Genomic DNA, 23,236 nt, shown 5'->3' with positions numbered 1-23,236 from the left:
GATAAGTGACCTGCATGCTGTATTTTATCAATATGGAACTTATTTATATAATTTAATAAAGATTTGACATATTTTTGGTACCCCAAAATTGTGTTATTTATTACATTTTTCTATTTGCAAATCTGTGCGCATAATTATATCTTCATAGAGGTCACAGCGTTGTTTTTCCAAATACCCTCCACATTTAAACAATTAATATTCCTTTTTTTTTAATCAAATTTTTTTAACATTTTTCAAATAATTAATAAATAAATAACATTCTGACTACCTACAGCCACCACTAGGGGGAGCTTATGAGCTTTTTACAGTCTGGCATACATTGACCTAAATAATAACACTGTATGCAGTCCGGCTCCCCCTAGTGGTGGCTGCATTCAATCAGAATTTTATCATTTATGTCTATGAAAATGCTGAGAAGTCAGTGCTCTATAATGGTAAATATGGCCCACTACAAAGATAGATTATAAAATTATTAATCTCATAAATTACATGCATTGAAAAAAATATATATTTTCTAGGAGTAACTAAACTTTGAAGAAGTTTCTCAAATTTGGCAGGCACATTAATTGCCTGTATATCAGTGTGGGTCCAAGCATTCATACCCCCAATGATTGCTCAATAGACCCCAGAACAGTGTGGAGCTCAGCAGACAGGAGCACAAAGCTCCTGTCTGAGCATACACACAGAGCGATGTATGAATTCAGAAGAAACAGAGATCCTGGTGCTTGACAGAGACCACGTTCAACATAAAAAGACACCAGTATTATAAATAGTCCATGGGAATTCTGAGCCCTATTATGGAGTTAGCACTGGGGCCCATGAGCTTTAACATTGAAAAAATACCTGCTGAAGTATGGGATATTATTATTGAGACCTTGGTAAAATAAAAAAGAGGATAGACAACCCATTTAAAAGTATGTCCCGTTTAACAGCCATTTTTTTCATTTATTGCCCTGAATTATATTGGAAAAATGGAACAACTTTGCAAGTGGTTTTGATAAAATTGTGGTGACATGTCCTTTGAAGAACTATGTGTCTCCGTGGTAACAGACTATTAAAAATCCTTGTGTAGTCGGTCCCTAGCGTCACACTCTCTTCCATTTATGCCCTTCGTCTTGGTAATGTACATTCACCATCTTAAAAAAATTAAATGTAAAACTAAAGTCCCCATTCTCTATTGGTGTTTTCTTTTTTTTTGTCTTATGTTATTCGCTGTTGGTTTTTTTTTTGCAGCAAATTATTCACAAATTATTTAAGATAACCAAGCATGGTTCATGAATTTTGCACAAAATGAAAAAAATCATTTTTATTTTGGTCTCTGACTTTTTTTTGCAACTTTATAGAGCAAAAATTTCACGAAAAAGCGCGCAAAATTTCTGCTGTACGTATAATCGTCCAGGGAGAGGCTGGAGTACATTTGTGAAAAAGTTTTGTGACTTTTCGAAAAAGTTTTAATTGATGGAACAGCTGAAAGTATCTGGAAAGCCTAAAACCTGCCCACAATGAGGAACGTAAATACACAACGCTGATGTCCCCGTGAGGCTTCTCCAGGGCCGTCTGATCACCTGCACACCTCCCATGTCTCTCTGCTTCCTGCCCCTTCACTTTACGTTGCTTGTCACACTTTTTCCACTATTATCCAGGCAGCGCATAAAATCCAAAATCCGAAGCAGAATGATGACACAGATCCTATTATTTCTAGAAGCCTTGCATTTTTATTCAGGGTAAATATTCAGTCTGGAAATAGAAGTCAGGCTTATAGATACCGATATTTACAGACATACGAGCCTCTAATATATAAAAAAAAAATCATCCTGCTATCCACTCGCTGTGTGACTACAGCTCCACACGTGCCATAGAGGGGCTCCCATGCGCATGCGCACTATTACTCCATTTATACAGGAGACATGGGGATTTCGCGGGGAGGGGGGTTCCAGGAGTCGGACCCTCACCAATCATACTTATATCAATGGTCCTGGGTCCCATCAGACCATAAGGGATGTTTTTCGGCCTAACGTGACCACCTCTTTATGTCGTACATTATCACAGCCAATCATTTTTATTGCAATGCAAATGAAACAAAAAAACAACTTCTGTAATTTAGTCTTCGAAACATTCCACCCGTGTGTTTTCAGCTCCTATGCAGAACTATGTGTCTCCATGGTAACAGACTACAACCAAACACATTGTAGTCTGATCCTGAAATCCTATTCCCTTCTATGTTTTAAGCTGCTGAATGTACGTTATCAAGAAGGGCAGAAAATGGCAGCGTATGACTGAAAGAGCAGACTACACAGGGCCTGTTTGTAGTCTGTTACCACGGCGACACGTAGCTTTGCCTTAAATAAAACAAGAATGCACATTTGGACATATGGCATCGTCCACTACCTTTTTTATTTTACTAAGGGCCTGAGTGTTTTAAAAATAATAAAAAGCACATACCTACCGACCCCCCGCTACTCCTCCACATCACTGCCCAGGTCTTGTAAAGAAAAAGGTTGGACAGTACAGCCCCTTTAATGTTGTAGCTTTGCAGAGAGTTAAAAGGGTGTTTCCCATCTCGTCCATTTATGGCAATTCCTCAGAATAGGCCATAAAGTTATAGTAGATTGATATCCCTCCAAAGAAACCGGCATTCATTTCGAGAACAGAGCCCCATTGTGCTCTGCGTCAGTGGAAAAAGTGGTCAGAATTCCCTTACAAATTGATAATAATTACGAGCACCTCTCCACTATCTAATTCGACAGGGCCCCTCTCTCAAAATTCTATTGGAAGAACTGGCATGTAAACGGTAATGATATATCCTGTGAGTATGCTACCAAGGTGCAATATGTGAATAGCCCTTTATGAGAGCATTGCTAAAAAAACCAGTCTGAAATATCAAGTAGAAAGTGGCGAATATTTCCAATGTATGATGCAAGAAGTGAGAGACCATGCGATGAATGTGTCTGTACATAGAGTCCTGTCTGTTCCTTTATTCCACCATTTTCACACCTTTGGTCTTCTGCAGCGCTCCTCCCCGGATATGAACCCTCTTGAGGGCAAGTTCTGTATCAGCCAGCGGCCCCCCGATAAGTCTAGATGGGGTGCTCTCCACAGTCACAACAGGGCCGCAGCCAACCTACAAAAGAACAAATGGGTTTTTAATATTAAGTATTTCCCAAGCAAATTCTCATCTGCAAAGTATTTATAGCGTGTACGACGGGACTCTCACTAATGCAATTATTTATTTTTAAGCCCAAGACAAGAGAAATAAACAAAAGAAGGATTTCTACTACTCATTTATGTTAGATACATTTTTTTTTCCCTATAAAACGGCCTAAAGCCTGCACTTTGTCTGGCTTTAGAGATCAGGGGTGGGCAGAGTAGGCAGTTGTCTAGGGCATCATTTAGGGAAGTGCAATTTATGAAAAAAATTAAATACGTGCATTAAAAATGTAATATTTTGCCGTAAAGGGGAACTCCGTCTCCAGTCACTTGTGCAATAAGCAGGTACCGAGCACCTGTCCTGTTCTAATGAACCGTAACTGGTGGTCATGCACATTGCAAACTGTAAAGTGCAGAGCTGGATCAGAACGTTAAAGTTTTTTTTTACTAATCGGGGTTACCCCGTATAAGTAGGGATTGGTGGGAAAAAGTCCAACATGGGAAAAGATGGATTTTTGGTTCTTACCGTAAAATCTCTTTCTTGGAGCCTTCATTGGGGGACACAGAATACCATGGGTGTATGCTGCTGCTAGGAGGCTGACACTATGCAAAAACAAGAAAATTAGCTCCTCCCCGGCAGTATACACCCACCGACAGGCACCAAGCACCCCAGTTGGTGAAAAAGCAGTAGGAGAAGCAACGAGAAAAGACTCAAACCATATGTACCAACCCAACAAGGGACTCTAAGACCCAACACTGTACAACTGAAACCGGGAGGGTGCCGTGTCCCCCAATGAAGGCTCCAAGAAAGAGATTTTACGGTAAGAACCAAAAATCCATCTTTCTTTATCGCCTTATTGGGGGACACAGAATACCATGGGACGTCCCAAAGCAGTCCCAAGGGTGGGAACAGCAATAAGGAACGAAAGTAACTGAAAGACTTAGGTCGGCCGGTGAGCCACCGCCGCCTGCAGAACCTTCCTACCAACCACAGCATCAGACGAGGCCTGGGTATGAACCCTGTAGAACCTCGTGAAGGTGTGCAAAGATGACCAGGTTGCAGTCTTGCAAATTTACATGGCCGAGGCCTGGTGACGAGCAGTCCACGAAGCCGCCACAGCCCGGGTGGAATGAGCTCTTACTCCCGGAGGGGGCCGCTTTTCCTGAAGACGATACGCTTCTAGAATGGTGGAACGAATCCAGCGAGCGATCGTGGATTTGGAAGTCGGAAGGCCCTTCTGGCGACCTTCAGAGATGACCAGCAAGGAATCGGACAGACTAAAGGAAGAGGTCCTGGCAGGATAGACACGCAGGGTTCTAACTACGTCCAGTTTGTGGAGAGACTTCTCAAGAGGATGAGATGGAGCCGGACAAAAGGAAGGAAGGACGATATCCTCATTGATATGGAAAGCGGAAACCACCTTCGGAAGAAAGGAAAGAACGGGCCTGAGAACGGCTTTGTCCTGATGGAGAATCAGGTAAGGGGAACGACATGACAAGGCCGCCAATTCAGAAACTCTTCTGATGGATGAAATGGCGATCAAAAAGGTGACCTTCCAAGAGAGAAGGGACAAAGGAATGTCCTGGAGAGGCTCGAACGGCGCCTTCTGGAGCGCGCTAAGGACGAGGTTGAGATCCCACGGGTCTATTGGCGAATGATGAGGAGGAGCCACGTGGGAAACCCCTTGTAGAAAGGTCTTGACCTGTGGTAGAGAAGCTAGCTCTCTTTGGAAGAGGATAGAGAGAGCGGAAACCTGGCCCTTGAGTGTACTGAGGGACAGACCCGCGTCTAACCCAGCCTGAAGAAACCCCAGGATAGAAAAGGACATTGGGAAGACTCTGTTATCACACCAACGGAAAAAAGCCTTCCAGTACCTATAGTAAATGCGGGAAGAGGCTGGTTTCCTGGCTCTGATCATAGTTTGAATAACCTGACTGGACAGACCTGATTCCTTCAGAATTGCGGTCTCAACGGCCATGCCGTCAAACTCAGAGACTGAGAATTCTCGTGGTAAAGAGGGCCTTGCGAGAGAAGATCTGGACGGTCCGGAAGCCTCCAGGGAACGTCCGCGAGCATGTTGACCAGTTCCGCGTACCAAGGCCGTCTTGGCCAATCTGGAGCGACTAGAATCACTGGTACGCCTTCCGATTTTATCTTTTTGACCACCCGAGGGATCAATGCCAGAGGCGGAAACAGATACGGAAGTTGAAACTGGGACCACGGAGTCACCAGTGCGTCGCATGCGACGGCTAGAGGGTCCCTGGACCTGGCTATGAACTGCGGCACCTTGTGGTTCATCCGAGATGCCATGAGATCGACATCCGGGGTGCCCCAACGGTCGCATATCTGAGAGAAAACCGCGGGGTGCAGGGACCATTCGCCGGACGCTAGGCCCTGGCGACTCAGAAAGTCGGCTGCCCAATTTTCCACTCCTGGAATATGGACGGCGGAGATTGTCGGAACGTAACGTTCTGCCCAGCGTATTATCTTGGCCACTTCTGACATTACTTGTTTGCTGCGCGTGCCCCCCTGATGGTTGATGTACGCCACGGCCGTGGCGTTGTCCGACTGAATCCGGACAGGCTTGCCGGAGAGGAGGGGTTGCCAATGAAGAAGGGCCAGTAAAATAGCCCTGATCTCCAAAAGATTGATTGGGAGGTGAGATTCCTGTGGCTTCCAGCGGCCTTGGGCCGCTTTCTGATGGAACACGGCTCCCCATCCTAGAAGGCTCGCATCTGTGGTGATGATTTGCCACTGAGGCGGAAGGAATGACCTCCCTTGGAGAACTGACGCTGGCCGTAGCCACCAAGTGAGAGACTGCTTCACTCTGAGAGGAAGCCGAATAGGACGGTCCAAGGACATCGTGGTCTTGTCCCAGGCTGAAAGCAGAGACAGCTGGAGGGGGCGAAGATGAAACTGTGCAAAGGGCACTGCTTCCATGGAGGCCACCATCTTCCCTAGGACCTTCATGCAGAACCGAATGGGAATGGGAGCAAGCCTCTTGAGAGTTCTGATGCCCTTGGACAGAGATGTAAATTTTTCCTTTGGAAGAAAAACACGGGCTAGCTCCGTGTCGAATTCCATACCAAGAAAGGTCAGACGCTGGGTGGGGATCAGAATGGACTTCTCCTTGTTGGCCAGCCAACCTAGGCGGCTGAGAGTGTCCAGGGTTATCTGAAGGCTCCGGAGACAGTCCTGGCGAGACGAACCCTTGATCAAAAGATCGTCCAGATAAGGGATGATGAGGATCCCTCTGGAGCGAAGGATGGCCATGACGGTCGCCATCACCTTCGTGAAAACCCGGGGCGCTGAAGCCAGGCCGAAAGGAAGAGCTGTGAACTGAAAGTGGCGTCCCTGAAACGCAAATCGAAGATACTTCTGGTGTTGCACACAAATTGGAATGTGCAGATAGGCATCCCGAATGTCCACCGAGCAGAGAAATTCCCCGGGCTCCATGGAAGCAATCACCGACCGAAGAGACTCCATTTTGAAATGAAGAATCTTCACGTGGCGATTGAGCAATTTGAGGTCCAGAATAGGACGAAGAGAGCCATCTTTCTTCGGGACCACAAAGAGATTGGAGTAGAACCCGGGAAACCGTTCGTTTGAGGGAACGGGAACAATGACTCCGGCGGAAAGAAGGGAGGAAATGGCCTGCAGAAAACCCGGAATCTGGGTCCGCTGTCGCGGAGGCCGAGACCGGAAAAACCGTCTGTTCGGGAGTGAAGCAAATTCGATTTTGTAACCGGACGCGACGAGTTCTCTGACCCAAGCGTCGTCGACAACGGACAGCCAAGCATCCGCGAAAAAGTAAAGTCTGCCTCCCACCCTGGAAGAAATTCCAGGTGGGGGTGACCCGTCACTTAGAAGAAAATCTGCCGGAATTGGCTCCTGCAGATCTGGAATATTGACCTCTAGATCTCCAGCGAGGAGCAGGTTTGTAGGAAGGTTTCCTCTGATCCCGCTCCCTGGTGGCAGGCGGCCGATCCTGTTGAGTGGCTCTCTCCGTGGCAGAGAAGGGACGAAAGGGCCTGAACGGTCGAAACCCCCTTCTGTTGAAAGGACGTTTTGGTCGAGACTGGGGAAGCGAAGTACTTTTACCTCCAGTGGCATCGGCAATTATCTGATCCAGCTTTGCTCCAAAGAGCCTAGAGCCATGGAATGGCAGATTGGTAAGCGACTTTTTCGAAGTAGTGTCCGCATTCCATGACTTTAGCCAAAGGACTCGGCGTACAGCTACTATGTTGCTGTTAGCCCTTGCTACGCAGCCGGCCGCGTCCAAAAGGTATTTTCCCGCCTGGTTAATCTGATCTGCAAGATCTGCCAACTCGTCTTGAGGAGCTGACGCTAAGATGCCTCTGCGAAGAATTTTTGCCCAAGCGGAAATGACCTTCGCCACCCAGGCGGATGCAAAAATAGGGCAGAGAGAGGCGCCAGATGCCTCAAAGATAGACTTAGCCAGAGATTCAATCTGCCTGTCAGTAGGATCTTTGAGCGATGCCCCGTCTGGCAGAGAGAGCACCGTTTTTGAGGCTATCCGGGAAACTGGAGGATCTACCTCGGGAGCCTTGGACCACTTTGAGAGCAGTTCTGCGTCAAAGGGGTACAGAAAGTCCAAGTACTTGCGGCCTGAGAAACGTTGCTCAGGGCGCTCCCAGTGTTGAATAAGGTAGTGTCGAAATCGTCGTGATTGGGAAAGGTTCGAGACGGAGGTCTGGCTCGTCTAAGGAGAACAGAGCTTTCCTGAGTTGGAGCCTCATCCTGTTTAAGTTTTAGTGTTTGGAAGATAGCTGCAATAAGACTATCAACCATGTCCCGCGTTTTAGAAACGCTGTTCCCCTCTGAGCTAGCTTCCGAATGAGAATCCTCGCCTGATTGAAGATTGTCATCCGAGGAAGGAGAAGGAGGCCTGGGCGCAGAAGGGCCCTGCGAGCCCGAAGACGAAGTGGACAGAGCCCGCTTCCTAGAAGTCCTGCCCTGTCTGTCTCTCTGAAGGTCGCGGTCAGGTGCGGACGACTCACCCCGAGAGGTGGTCGGAGCAGAGGTGGCTGAGGATAGCTGAGGTAATCGTTCTAAGACCTGGACCAGCGACTGTGATACTTTTGTCAAGTCAGAAACAGACTGACATTGTAACGGCCCACTCCGGGGGGAGAGAGGAGGGAAGAGCGCCCTCCGCCCGGGACTCTGTGCGTTCCTGAGATGCTGACATATTTGAAGGACTGCAGGGGGGGGCAGAATGGGGACGACTGACCCAATGCCCACTTCTTTTTACAGCGCGCACAGGCGTAATAGGTAGCGGTGGGCCTGAAGCAGAGATCCCCTGAATGGTTGGGCATAAGTAAACTGCACTGATTGGCTGCAGATATTAGGGAATAACTGCCGAGGGGAGCTAATCCCTGTCCCAGAGCCGAGCCTACCGAGATTCTGTGAGCAGCAGAAGAAAAACGCCGAGGTGTCCCCCAAGCAGCGCAGGAAAGAGTGGTTCAGGCATCAGGAAACGCTGTGCTGGGAGATGGGGCGGAGCTTAGCGGCCGCGCCGTGATTGGTTAATAGCGCCTGGGGAGGGCATGTCAGAAGAGGGGGCTGGCATCCAAGAGAGAAAGAAGCCCTGTGATGGGCTAGAAAGGGCGCGCTGAAAAGAGCACGCTCAGGAAGGGAGGAGGGAGAGCAGAGGAATTCCCCGTGCTGAGGGGAAAGTGAAAGTGCCTCCCACAGTGACGGCGCCGCAGCCCCATGCCCGACATACCGCGCTAAGGATGATCTGACAGGGTCCTGACGCTGCGGTGAGTGAGGGGATCCCCGTAGACTCCCTGGCTAGAGCAGGGAAAGTGAAGGAAGGCAAGCGCTGAGCGCGCGACAGGCAGAAAAGGGCGGGAGATTTAAACTTGTGGAACTGCAAAACCAGGTCCCGTCTTCTCCCATGTCACTGGAGCTTATGCGGGGCTGGAGGGAACGTACAGGCACTTACCTGACGTCCCAGAAGAGGATGACCACAGGGGCCCACGGGGAAACGGCAGGCCGCTGGGAGGGGAAGGAGTCCTCTGTACCCGCATCCTGCAGAAGACGGCTTGAAACACCTGCGATCGCCGTCTTCCTCTCAGCCCTGTCCCGAGAAAGGCGTGAGGAGGGGGAATCGGCATGGACCAGCCACCTGTCCGTAACCCTTATCACCAGAAGGTGATAGGGAAAAAGTCCTGCCTGCGGTACTGAGAGTTGCGATGTGGGTGACACCACACTGCTCGCTCAGCCGCATGATATAGGAAATCAGGGTGATAACTATACCCTGTTTCCCGATGGAAAAGAACCTAAAAGAGAAAAGAGGGAAAAATTAAAAAGTTCAAACTAAACCTGAAAGGAAAATTGGATTAAAACTGCGGATCTGGGGAGATCCCGGTCCGCCTCCTACAGACACTAAGCACAAACTGGGGTGCTTGGTGCCTGTCGGTGGGTGTATACTGCCGGGGAGGAGCTAATTTTCTTGTTTTTGCATAGTGTCAGCCTCCTAGCAGCAGCATACACCCATGGTATTCTGTGTCCCCCAATAAGGCGATAAAGAAAGAAAACCACTGTCTATCTCGCTGTTGCGAAAAAAGTTTTGGGACTTTGGGCGTTTTTACGCCAGTTCTGAAACACTTTGACAAATTTTTTAAAAGTCACTGGAGCTTTCCAGAGAGGGGAATTCGACACAATTTACGCCATAAAAGTGGTGGAAATTGAGACAGAAATTTGATGCTGAAAGATGCAACAAATTCATTGAGATACGACACCTCTGAGTGAATCTGACGCGTCATATTTCAGCGCCCTCTTCATCAAGACTTTTGTGTTTCACCGGTCCTGATGAATTGCAGCCACAATGTCTTCAGTGCATTTTTTTGGGTGTTTTTTGCTACATAAATATGACCAAAAATTATTATCTTCACTAAAATGGTAACAAAAATGCATTGACATTGTCACTAGCGATAATGCCCTGGTACTTTCTTCTTTCACGTTACCGTAGTGTTAAGGTTTGGGATCTGGGTTGAGTGGACGGTTGTATTCTGTGGTCTTGCTTTAGGCCTTGAGGATTCAATGGACTTTTCCTGAAGTCGTTTTGCTTTCTGAAAATAATCCCAAAATACAATTAATAATCACAGAACCATAGCTTCGGGTTTACTAAGCGGCAGACGTGGATTATCACAATTATAGGCTACGACCAAGGATAAATCTGCAGGAATAGCAGGATTTAGTTAAATACAGAGTGCAGGATAATCAGATATCAGACTGATGAACTATTTCAAAAGTCTTCAGTTCCCCACCGGCAGACCGTGGTCCAAGCCGAGACCACAGATGCCAGCTGACTGGACCCTCCAGATGGTGTCTAAGATTGGACGAAAGTAGTGGAGGACGTGGGTCCCAAGCGCTTGTGATCAATGGGGCTCACAGTGGTCAATCATACATGTATCACTGACCCCACAGATAGGTGAGAAATGCTCTTTATAGACCGACCCTTCTAGGGTGTCACTGTCTCTTGTTTTTGACTCTTCGATCTTTCATTTGCCTCCCCCTGCTTTCCTGCCCGGTGTTTGATTACATTTAGGGGTCTCTAGTCTGACTAATCTTTAGGGACCTGTTCCAGGGCCTGAATTTATTTTATCAACTGGGATTTGAATTAATTTCAATGAGTTTTAATGGGGTCATATTAGTTTTAGGGGTTTGTTTAGGCGGTTTCATCTAAGGTGTGAGTTTATGTTACGGCGATGGTGTGAAGACTGATACATTTTAGGGGTTTGGTGTGGGAATAAATTTCAGGGTCCGGTGTGGGGTCAGTTACAGGGTCTGAAAATTTGGGATTGCTCTGGGCAATGATTCGTTTCAGACATCTGAATCCATTCTATATGTATGGGGGGGGGTCTAAATAAATTTTAAGGGACTGATTAATTTTAGCAGTCATTTTAGAGTATGAATTAATGTTGGGGTCTGATTCATTTTAGGAGTCTGAAATGCGGACTGAATTTATTTTAGGGGATGGTCTGATTAATTTTAAGAATCTGTTCTAGAGTCTGAATTCATTTTTGGAGGCTGGTCTGGGCTCTGATTACTTTTAGTGATCTTAAATTAACTTCAGGGGTCTGAATGAGGTTAGGGGTCGGTAGTAGATCCTGGATGAGCTTAGGGGCTAAGTTAGAGGGGGTTGTCCAGCTTGAAAAAAAAAGAGTTGTCAAATTGTACATATAGTGAATCAATATGAAACTTACTACTATATATGAAAAAGAAAGTTGGCCCCGTTTTTGTGGTATCAGCATCAGTCCTAGGTCTCGGCACCTCCTCTTTTGACTTTTGGCAAGTAAATGGTGACGTGCGGAGAGGGGACTGTCTCATTATAATAGCTAAGCCAGCCTCCTTCTCTGTCTCAGGATCACATGGATGGCATAGCTATTGAAATGAGGTAGGGTAAGCGGACCATGCCAAAAACTAGTTACATCCCCCTGACCTAGGTTCTCAGCTTGTAGGAGAGCGCTAAAGTACAATTTTCAACTTTTTAGTGTTGGTCCTGACATTTTTGTGTTTATATTATTGCATGGGGCTGCCGCCAATTCACTATGTAACCTTACAACAAATATAATTACCTTTAATGCTTCATAATTCGATGTTCTCGCCAGGAAATTATCCCAGGATTTCATTACTATTTCCCTCTGCTTGTGGTTTACTTTTATCTGTGAGTGAAATAAAATTTCAATTTATTACAAATAGGGGATGAAATCATGAAATCCAAAGATTAATGTGAGATCCAGATGTGGTTTATAATTTATGCCATGAATTTTGCCACAAATCCGCAGCAAATTGGTTACGTTCGGGCTCAGCCGCTGATTTCACTCTGCGTCTTTGTACAAGGTGAGCATCTTGCAGAAGTGAAAATCTGCAGCATTTCCTGCAAAATTTTTCTAGTCCATGTGGACGGGGCTCTGAAAAGCTCTGACGTCCGTATTATAAGGAAACTTTCTGTGGCGCAGAAACTGCTCTGCAAGTCTGCAGTGTCTGGACTCAGCCTAAAGAAGGTATTTGACGCTACAAATCTTTGTAGCTTGTTACGTCTTAAAACAATTTAAGTAGCGGACAGAATTCTGAATTTAGATTCAGACATGGACGGAGAAGAAACATCATTGTAACCCAAGATAAGTAACGAAAAGCACAGAAAAATTTACTCAAACGAACTAATACATCCAAAGGACCTTGGTTCAGCGGCTGGGTCAGTATTCCATGGCGGCTGCACGGGAGACTTGTGAACCACCTCCTATCTCCGGCATCTGCGGCTCCTCTTTTGATTAGCCAGCCTGGTGATACATTGTGTGTTCATCAAGCCACAGCCATGACATCACACCAAGCCGGCTAATCAAAAGACGATTTTGTCTTTCGAATGATACTCACCCATTCCAGTCTACAAGGTGCGCAAAAAAAGAAAAAGTATTCCACATAGAACCACAGCATAACATTTGATTTTTACGGATACATTGCAGTACTTTTACATAGGAAACTGTATTTAACCTTGTAAATTATTAATAATGCTGATGTGGAAAACAAAATTACACATGGACAACAAATGAGAAAAAAAAATCATTTGAGTTTTTTATTCGCTTGTGTATACTTGGCTCTAGGGTGACGGCTCACACGGCATTATTATAAGAAACATAGCGCTTACTGCTACAGATTTCCTCCAAAAACTGCTGGGGTTTGAGAGAAAGCACTGGAGACTTCTAAGGTGGCCAGCAATGAGTCCAGACCTGAATCCCATAGAACACCTGTGGAGAGATCTAAAAATGGCAGTTTGGAGAAGGCACCCTTCAAATATCAGGGACCTGGAGCAGTTTGCCAAAGAAGAATGGTCTAAAATTCCAGCAGAGCATTGTAAGAAACTCATTGATGGTTACCGGAAGTGGTTGGTCGCAGTTATTTTGGCTAAAGGTTGTGCAACCAAGTATTAGGCTGAGGGTGCCAATACTTTTGTCTGGCCCATCTTCGTAGTTTTGTGTGAAATGATCAATGTTTTGCTTTTTGCTTCATTCTCTTTTGTGTTTTTTCATTTAAGACAAATTAAATGAAGATAATAATACCAAAGAAGTTGTGTTTGCAATCATTTTCAGGAAGAAACTGAGTATTATCTGACAGAATTGCAGGGGTGTCAATACTTTTGGCCACAACTGTAGCTGTATAAATTAGACCAAGATCGGACAACAGTGCACGGACTGTCCGGTAGCTCTTGTGACCAGAGATGACAGCTCCATAGTAATAAATGAAGCTGTCACGCTTGGGTCAGGAGAGCTGCCAGTCAGTCCGTGCATTGTGGTCCCATCCTGGACTGATTTATATGTCCGTCTGTCTACACCCTTAGTAGTATTCTGGTCTAAGCACTGGATAGGCGATGTCAGAATGTTGTGGGTCCTACCCCTGGGATTCTCATTAGGGTCTCCAGTTCTCCATTGGTCTCATGAACAACATCTGTGGTCATGAAGCCACGAGTAAAATGGCGGACACAAGTCCCCTGCTCTGACCATCGGTGGGCACAAGTGGTTAGCTGATAGCTTGCTTTGCCTGGAATAAGGCAGTGCAGTCTCACCTCAGCGTATTTTTGCTGTTCTTCCAGAAGCTCCATCTGTTGATGATTTTCAATCATTTCCGTTTGGTGAGCAGCGACGAGTTTGCTGATATTTTCCGCAGCTCTTTCGACAACATCCAAAGCTTCTTGATCGGAGGTCACAGGTCGGATATTTTCAGCTTTTAATTCGGCTCTAATTTCGCTCCAAACTTCTCCGGCCTTAAAGCGTATATAATACTTTTTTAAAATCATGTTTTAAAGGGGAACCTGTCAGCACGATTTTGCTAAACAAAATATATCGATGGCTGTATACTGCAAGACTAAGAACAACGATAAAAACTATACCTGTCTTGTTTTGAGGAATCAAGCCCAGAATCCATATGTACATGAATCTGCAAGTGCAATGGAGGGGTGTCCAGGCACTGGAGACTCCCCCAAAACACTTCCAGGATGAAACGACTGTTGTTGCAACCAGCAGTAAAGCGCCATCAATACTCGTGGAGAGGAAGCGCTTTATACATAAAATGTGTCTAAACGTAAGACACAATGTAACTGCAAATAGAAAAGTACTTACCTTGAAATCTAGATATCTACTTATTACGCTCAGGGTGACAAAGTCCAGCGCAGTTAAACCGGGTAAATTTTCAAAACCTGAAAGAATCGAAAAAACAGTCATTAAAGGAGTTTTCAACCTGTAAGACAATCACGCCTGCAGCTTCATACTTAGAACTGGGGTAGCGCCATATGTAGCAAGTGCTACTCACCCCAACTACTAGCTAGCTATAATAATCCATATGGCACGAGGCGGCTATAAAAATAATAAGCAGCACTTACCCACCTTCTTCGTACCGATGCTATCCACCTGTGGCACAGGCTTATCTCTACTAGAATAGGATCGACAGCTGAAATCCACCTGGCCTATCCTACTACTTAGCCCTGGGGTAGCACACTACTGTATATGTAGCAAATGCTACTCACCCCCACTACTAGCTAGCTATAATAATAAATAATATTTTTTGTTTATATAGCACTAACATATACCACAGCACTTCACAATTAAGCGGGGGCATGTACAGGCAATAAAACAAAATAAAGTAACAAATAGTTCATCAGTTACAGGAGGAGTGAGGGCCCTGCTACTCACAAGGTTACAATCTACAAGGCAATAAGGGGACACAATAAGTAGAATGCGCTTATTATGTACGTTCCAGCCATCATTATAATAAACAGGGGTTTTCATACAAAGCTGCATGATCCGGACATCAGCCAGTGACTGTCAAAGTGCAGTTATCGTGTGCTATTGGGTTCATGGAGGGTGTGGAAACAGATGAATAGGAGGGAACAGATTATGACTGACATTTATAAAGATGGAACAGGGGAAAGTTAGGTTACTGAGTTGAGGTGATAGGACTGTCTAAACAGATGTGTTTTTAAAGCATGAGTAAAAACATGGGGGTTACATATTAGTAGGATTGTTTGGGGTAGTGCATTCCAGAACACTAGTACAGCATGAGCAAAGTCATGGAGATGGAGACGAGGTTCGGATTATTGAGGATGTTAGTCTTAGATCAGTTGCGGAACAGAAGGCATGGGTAAGGTGATACACAGAGAAAGAGATATATGGTGGTGTAGAAGTGTGGAGGGCCTTTTGGGTGAGAGAGAGAAGTTTGTATTGTATTCTGTAGCGAATGGCTAACCAGTGCAATGACTGGCACAAGGTGAAGGCATTGGTGAAGCGGCTGGACAGAATTACAGCCCTTCCCGGCAGGCGCTGAGAAAAGTCAGAGAGGCCCAGCGCCTGCGCACTGCAGTACTTTACTCTGCCCGCAACAGGGCAGAGAAGTATGTCTGCGCAGGAGCCCGATGCCGGGGAGCCATGAAGCCAGCAGGAGGGTGGCATCGCAAGAAGATGGGAAGCGCCGTACCCCGACCTGCGACACCCATCGGACCGGACCGCCCCCCGGGTGAGTATAGTAAAACTTATTTTTCTTATCTTACAGGTCAGATTGGGGGCTTATCTACAGAATTATAGAATGCTGTAGCTAAGCCCTGAAAGGCAGCGGCCGCATCTTATAGCGGCCAAAACAGATGACAGGTTCCTTTTTAGAACACAGTGCGCTTCTCGCCCCTAATGGGTGACGCCACAGACCTCTAAACTGCTTAAAATTCCACCCTGTCGGATGCTACATCCGCTAAGTCATCCGCTATCCATGGATAAGTTCCTGATCAACCAGAGTTGGGTTGGCTCTGCGCTTGGCTATCTCCAGTAGTCCTATTGACAAGGAGTGGAGCGGAGGAGCTCATGCTCAACCTCAGCTACATTTAGACAGGGCTCTTCAGAAAAATCAGTGGAAGTCACAGCAATTAATTAATGAATTAATTATGTTATCCCCTAATATATGGCCTTTTAATTTTTTTAAATTTTGTTGAACTCCATTTCAATCCTCTTACACGTTTATACTCCCTAGATGTTTTCTTAGGGTGGAACCAATATTCATCGTCCTCGTCTGTTATGATAGTCTGGAATTAAAATTTTTCTATTCTCTATATTGAAGATGTCTTTATAAAGTTTCTATACCGGGGACATTCTACAATCATTGTGATTGGCACACAGATTTTTATGCACGTTCTCTAGCAGATTTCCGTCAGATCAACAAGATCAATATTTACACATGAAAACAGAAGTGTAACGAAAACTTAACATGTGACTCCAGGATCAGACTTTAAAGGGTTTGTTTCTAGCACCGTAAAGAAGGCGCAGTATATAGCGGATTGGTGATCGCCTCTCAAACTTACCGATTTTTGAAAATACAGAGTAAATCTTTGCTCGGATATTTTCAGCCACCTCCATGATTGCAATGCTGAAGCTGTTGGCCGGCATGGGGGTGAACTCTTGATCTTCCTGTGTCTGTCCGACCAGTGGTTTCTTTGCATCTATTGATTATGAAGGTGAAGAAATGTAGAACGTTTTCAGAACAGTGATGGCAGCTGTAGAAGTTACTCCGCTGAGGACAAACCCTACTTGTTAGAAAGGTGCAAACAGATTAGAAATTTGTACAACTTTCCTTCTACAAAGAATATTCATTGTCTGAAACCGTAATAACCCTTCAATCGAAGCTATTTGCACAACGCTGACTAGTGAAGCACCCCGGTCATACACACCAATAATACGGCCGTAGTTATCTCTTCTCACGCCCAGCTCCTCCTCCTCTTGCTTCCATAGCTGGACCAGCAGTTTCAGGGCTGCTTCATTATTTTTTCCTCGCCAAGTTGTAACATGTGATATAGTTTTTGGATTGTCGCAGAATTCCACCAGGATTCCCAGCACCAGGTTATTCATACTCTTCAAATTCAGCTTTATACGAAAGGTAAAAAAAAAATAGTAAAACAAGTTATTTATTTCTTAAAGGAAAGTGATATCTGCTGTATTGGAAGTCCCTCACGTTAGATAGAAATCTAGAGCTCTTAGCAATTTCGACTGGATCGACGGACAATCTAAAGTGTACGGGGGCGCCAGACTCTCCTCTGGGTTTGTGCCGGTGCAAAATGCCATGGAAGATATCTATAACTAAGTACCCGCTGCCTCTGCTAGGACTGGTGTTAGCTCCATTTCAAGCAGTTTTACTCCTCAGATGCTGTGGTCAATAGCAAATAAGGCATCTAAGGAGTCTGACAGAGGGAGAACACTCCCTCTGTCAGCCCATCTGCACCACTGAATACTCCCTCCGTCAGCCCATCTGCACCCTTGAACACTCCCTCTGTCAGCCCATCTGCACCACTGAACACTCCTTCTGTCAGCCCATCTGCACCACTAAACACTCCCACTGTCAGCCCATCTGCACCCTTGAACACTCCCTCTGGCAGCCCATCTGCACCCTTGAACACTCCCTCTGTCAGCCCATCTGCACCACTGAACACTCCTTCTGTCAGCCCATCTGCACCACTAAACACTCCCTCTGTCAGCCCATCTGCACCCTTGAACACTCCCTCTGGCAGCCCATCTGCACCCTTGAACACTCCCTCTGGCAGCCCATCTGCACCCTTGAATACTCCCTGTCAGCCCATCTGCACCACTGAACACTCCCTCTGTCAGCCCATCTGCACCTTTGAACACTCAGCCCATCTGCACCACTGAACACTCCCTCTGTCAGCCCATCTGCACCACTGAACACTCCCTCTGTCAGCCCATCTGCACCCTTGAACACTCCCTCTGTCAGCCCATCTGCACCACTGAACACTCCCTCTGTCAGCCCATCTGCACCACTGAACACTCCCTCTGTCAGCCCATCTGCACCACTGAACACTCCCTCTGTTAGCCCATCTGCACCACTGAACACTCCCTCTGTCAGCCCATCTGCACCACTGAACACTCCCTCTGTCAGCCCATCTGCACCCTTGAACTCTCCCTCTGTCAGCCCATCTGCACCACTGAACACTCCCTCTGTCAGCCCATCTGCACCCTTGAACACTCCCTCTGGCAGCCCATCTGCACCCTTGAACACTCCCTCTGGCAGCCCATCTGCACCCTTGAACACTCCCTCTGTCAGCCCATCTGCACCCTTGAACACTCCCTCTGTCAGCCCATCTGCACCCTTGAACACTCCCTCTGGCAGCCCATCTGCACCCTTGAACACTCCCTCTGTCAGCCCATCTGCACCACTGAACACTCCCTCTGTCAGCCCATCTGCACCACTGAACACTCCCTCTGTCAGCCCATCTGCACCACTGAACACTCCCTCTGTCAGCCCATCTGCACCACTGAACACTCCCTCTGTCTGCCCATCTGCACCCTTGAACACTCCCTCTGTCAGCCTATCTGCACCTTTGAACACTCCCTCTGTCAGCCCATCTGCACCACTGAACACTCCCTCTGTCAGCCCATCTGCACCACTGAACACTCCCTCTGTCAGCCCATCTGCACCCTTGCACACTCCCTCTGTCAGCCCATCTGCACCCTTGAACACTCCCTCTGTCAGCCCATCTGAACCCTTGCACATTCCCTCTGTCAGCCCATCTGCTCCAGCTCTGATTCGGCTGTCGGCCCGGTCTACTAGGCTGCCTGTCAGTAAAACACTAACAGGCTGGATGATGCACTGCACTAATGCACAATATAGGTAGTGCAATGTATTATCCATGCGATCAAAGGATTGCATAAGACTGCTGGCACTAATAGCTATTGTAAAAAAAATATTTAGAAGTGTCAAAAACTCCCAGTTTTACTACTACTACTAATAAAGTCAATCAACAGCACATGCAGTCGAAAAATCCATACAAAACAATATTTTATTAGTAATACATATAAAATTGGACAACACAGTACATGGAAATGAAGGGATTATAAAACAAGCGTGCCCAATGGCATGAAGGCTGAATGCCCTAGCAGCACAGCCCCAGGATAATTAACTTTATACACAAATGCAAGTACAGAGATAATAACATAGACACCTTTTTGGGAGGTCAAAAAGACCCTGAGGAAGGAGCTGTGTGCTCCGAAACGCGCGTCGGGGACAGGCCGATACCACTGCTTCTACTGCTCCCAGGTAATAACACCTTATGTATAATGATACATTGTACACTGCACATTGCACGCATATTATGAGCATATGCTCTGGGACTCCTGTACTATATGAGGGGGTTTTGCTGCAGCGTCTGACTTTAATTATGGACATTTGCTATGTGATGATTCTTCTGATATAATTACTGACTGCTGCATTTACATCAGGGTCTTTTTGACCTCCCAAAAAGGTGTCTATATTATCTCTGTATTTGCATTTGTGCATAAAGTTAATTATCCTGGGGCTGTGCTGCTAGGGCATTCGGCTTTCATGCCATTGGGCACGCTTGTTTTATAATCCCTTCATTTCCATGTACTGTATTGTCCAATTTTATATGTATTACTAATAAAATATTGCTTTGTATGAATTTTTCGACTGCATATGCTGTTGATTGACCTTAGTAAAATTGCAGTTATCCTGCTATAGTCAAGTTTATATATATTTATGTGGTTGGCCATTTTTTTGATCTAGTTGGCTATGTGACTGATACTATCTTTGGCTTCCACATATATTATTTCTGCTACGATTTTGCTTTACTACTAATAAAGATAAAATAAAAAATAAATACCTTCCAAAATTTACACAAATTTAGTACTGCTGTATCTACAACGGTCCATACTATAAAATGAATTGATTTGTCCCGTGCAGAATATTGTTTAAAAAAAAAATGAAAATCTTTGTCACAATTGCTGCTTTTGTTCATTCAGCCTCACAAAAGAATGAAAACAAAAAGCCTTATAAATGGCAAAAGGCAAATAAATAGGGAGGGATTAAAATACAGTATAAAATAATTATCTATGTGCCTGCTGTCACCACTAGGGGGAGCTAGGTAACACAGCTAACAACAAACTTATTGGAAACTGAGAAAATGTTTCCCCCTAGTGGCGACTGCAGTAAAATGCTATGACTATACTGTATGTCAGAATTGGGCCCCCCGTCTCACCACAGGTCCTATATCACAGGAGCAATCTTCCACTACGGTGTATATGTCTCTGCGACCTGAACTGCCTTCTATCCTATCCTGGTGCGTTTAGAATTAGGATGGCAAACGATAAATTAATTTGTTGCAAAGTGTTGAATTGCTGTATGATTTTTTTAGATGCTACATCAGTGACGATGTGACGATCCAAAATAAACCTTATAGAAAGTCCTCGATTAGTTATGAACTATGAAGGACTTGAAGCGTTTATTCCGGTTCTGCTCAGTTAGTAGAGTGGAGAATTTCTAAAGAAGATTCTACTAAAATGTTCTATACTTACTTCTAACAAATCTAGAATAATGAACATTCCCTCCTTTTCAAGAAAGTAGTCCTCGGAGGTAAAGCATCCGATAACACAGGACCTTAAAGAAAAAAATGCAAAGAATATATAAATGTTGGAAGTTTCAGCTCAAAAACAGTTTTTCAAGTATTCAGCGGATACGCACCAGGGGCGGGTATGGGTGTATGGTCCTGAGCGCACTCCACATAGGGCAGGTGCCGGCTGTATTATACAGCCAACACCGGCCTCTATCAGCAGCGACTGGAGCTGGCTCCGATCGCTGCAGCCAATCCAATGAACCCCCCAGCCAATATCTGACAGCGGCATCTAAGTAGTGCCATCGTGGTGGGGCCTCCATTCAGACCCCCTGAGACGTGATCGAGGGGTGCCGATGGGCTTCCATACGTGAACATATAAGCAACGGTACCCTGAATAGTTTACATTTAAGGGCCCGTCAGTGTGAGCGGACCCTTATACTATATACCAGGGGGTCCCGACCTTTGTTATGTGAGTCACAATCAGCTTGTGAGCCCCATGCTATACAAGGAAACATTTGAAACCCCTCTGTATAGGATATAAGTGCCCCCTTAATAAGGCCCTTATAAAATAATAATGGCCCTTTTAAAGTAATAAGGTCGGAGTGCCCACTTATAGACAATTTATGTGCCCTTATAAAGTAATAATAGCCCTGAGTGCCCCCAATATCAAGTAATAATACCCCCCTGTGGATGCTGATGGCACCGACTGAGCAGACAGCTATGAGCCACCCATCAGGGGCCGCTGCTATATACAGTATGTATTATCAACTACAACCATGGCTGCCACAATGCAAGGAGGCACAGAGGAGGCCGATATATGTGCCCCTGGTCGATTCTGCGTCTTCCTGTAGGTTCACACAACACTTACCAGACACAATCCAAAGTACAAAAAATCAGCTTGTTGTGACCCAGCCCACTGTAAAACCTCGTGGGGTCCATTTTGAGAAGTTGCAGGACCAGGTCCACCCCCTCTGATCCGAACAGTTCCTGTGGGCACAAAAGAATCCAAAAGAAAAACACTTCATCGATGGTAAGATGCTTCCTTCTACAAGGAGGGACACGTAGCGCCAATCATGGCAAATTTACGGTAACAACCCTGACCCATCAGAGACGGGCAAATCATTATTTATTTCGCTTGCAGTTTTTCATCCCCTGCTTTCAGGACTTTCAACATATTTTAATTTGCTGTCTACATGACATATGAGAGCAAAACAATTAGCGTATGTTTACGCTTGACATTTTCGCAGTATTTTTTTTTCCGCTGCGTCTTTATTATTCAGCATGTCGATTCTTTCAGCGTTTTTCACTCATTCAAATGAATGGGAAAAAAAAAACACTACAAAAACGCACCAAAAAATGTGTATATTTTACACAGTGATTTACCGGCAGACACTCTGGTTTTTGGTACAGAAAAAAAAAAGTGCTGCGTGTGAACGTACCCTTACACTGTTCAGTACAATGATAAAACATAGAAAAGGCAAATTTATATAGGTTTGATGGTTTTTTAAAAAATTTCTTACTACTCTTCAAAAATAAAATGTTACAGAAATATGAATATGGTTTGTGTCGTCATGTTTTTGGGACCCACAGCTTTTTAAAAAAAAAAAAAAAAATTCCGTGAATGGAGCTGTGTTAAGGCGGAGTGAGCTGTGGTTTTTGGTGCTATTATTTTGGGGTACACGTACATACCGTATGTCTTTTTAATCACAATGTATCACTTTTTTTTTTTATAGAGGGCAAAGTGACCAAAAAAAAACCCAGCAACTCCGACACTTTTTTCCCCCACTACGTTCACTGGGCAGGAAAAGTAATGCAATGTTTTACTAGTTCAGACTTTTACAGTTGTGATCATACCCATTATGCATATTTTGTTTAGATTTGTTTTTTGTTAACAAGTGGGAAAATGCAGGTGATTTAAGCGATTATATATATTTTCAAAAACTTTCCAAAATATTTTTTACACTTGTTTTTGGGGACTTGTCATTGCCAGTAGAATGCACGTCAGTATTGCAGGAAATGGAAAATCTTGCTGAAGTCTATGAAGCCTTGCCTATGGCTGGACTTTATAGAGATGGCAATCAGAGGCTTTCAATATGCCTCCAGGGCTTATCAGGATCTCCCAATTGTGCTGGTAAGACCACGTTCACACCTTCAGTATTTTGGTAAGTATTTTACATCAGTATTTGTAAGCCGTAATCAGAGCAAAAGCATAATAGAAACCCGTCACCACTTCTGTATTTATCACCCACTTCGGGTTTTGGCTTATAAATACTGGTGGAAAATACTGACCAAGTACTGAAGGTGTGAACGTGGCCTCAGAAGGGAAAGCGAATGGTGTGACAGAGGGGGCTGACTCCTGTCTGACCACTTAGATGCTGATCTCGGCATCTATGGCATTAAACTGCAGTGATTGGAGTTAACAGGCAGGTGCCAAAAAAAAAAAAAAAAATAGTTGGCACCTGCCTGTGTATGGTATGACATATAATTACATTATACTGTATATTTACAACATTACATGGTTGTGAATGGGTTAACACCGCTGCAAACACTTATTCGGATTTCTCGCATGTGATCTCCAATTTATAGGGGCGATTCCAGAACTTACGATCTTTCAAAGTGATGGCAGATCACTGGGATTTACCGTCACTTTATGGTCTTTGCTATTA

General features: G+C 45.2%; 1 protein-coding gene across 5 annotated transcripts in view; it reads right to left on the bottom strand.

Moving 5' to 3' along the window:
• Window positions 1–830: 830 nt before the first annotated feature.
• The window catches only part of CFAP69 (cilia and flagella associated protein 69), a 62,615-nt gene continuing 40,209 nt past the window's right edge, over window positions 831–23,236 (bottom strand). For all 5 annotated transcript variants that reach the window (XM_073581891.1, XM_073581894.1, XM_073581892.1 and 2 more), the window contains 9 exons: window positions 21,439–21,557; window positions 20,533–20,614; window positions 16,881–17,073; window positions 16,515–16,652; window positions 14,293–14,369; window positions 13,740–13,937; window positions 11,755–11,841; window positions 10,141–10,245; window positions 831–3,121 (listed from right to left, as the gene is read on the bottom strand). In XM_073581891.1, coding sequence (XP_073437992.1) covers window positions 2,975–3,121; window positions 10,141–10,245; window positions 11,755–11,841; window positions 13,740–13,937; window positions 14,293–14,369; window positions 16,515–16,652; window positions 16,881–17,073; window positions 20,533–20,614; window positions 21,439–21,557 — 1,146 coding nt within the window. In that variant the 3' untranslated portion in view covers window positions 831–2,974. The remainder of the gene's footprint in view (window positions 3,122–10,140; window positions 10,246–11,754; window positions 11,842–13,739; window positions 13,938–14,292; window positions 14,370–16,514; window positions 16,653–16,880; window positions 17,074–20,532; window positions 20,615–21,438; window positions 21,558–23,236) is intronic.

Source organism: Dendrobates tinctorius, unplaced genomic scaffold (genome assembly GCF_039654945.1).
Source record: "Dendrobates tinctorius isolate UK_male_01 unplaced genomic scaffold, ASM3965494v1 ptg000070l, whole genome shotgun sequence".
Lineage (NCBI taxonomy): Eukaryota > Metazoa > Chordata > Amphibia > Anura > Dendrobatidae > Dendrobates > Dendrobates tinctorius.
Note: the sequence above shows the minus strand (reverse complement) of the source record. Positions and strands in the feature narration are given on the sequence as shown.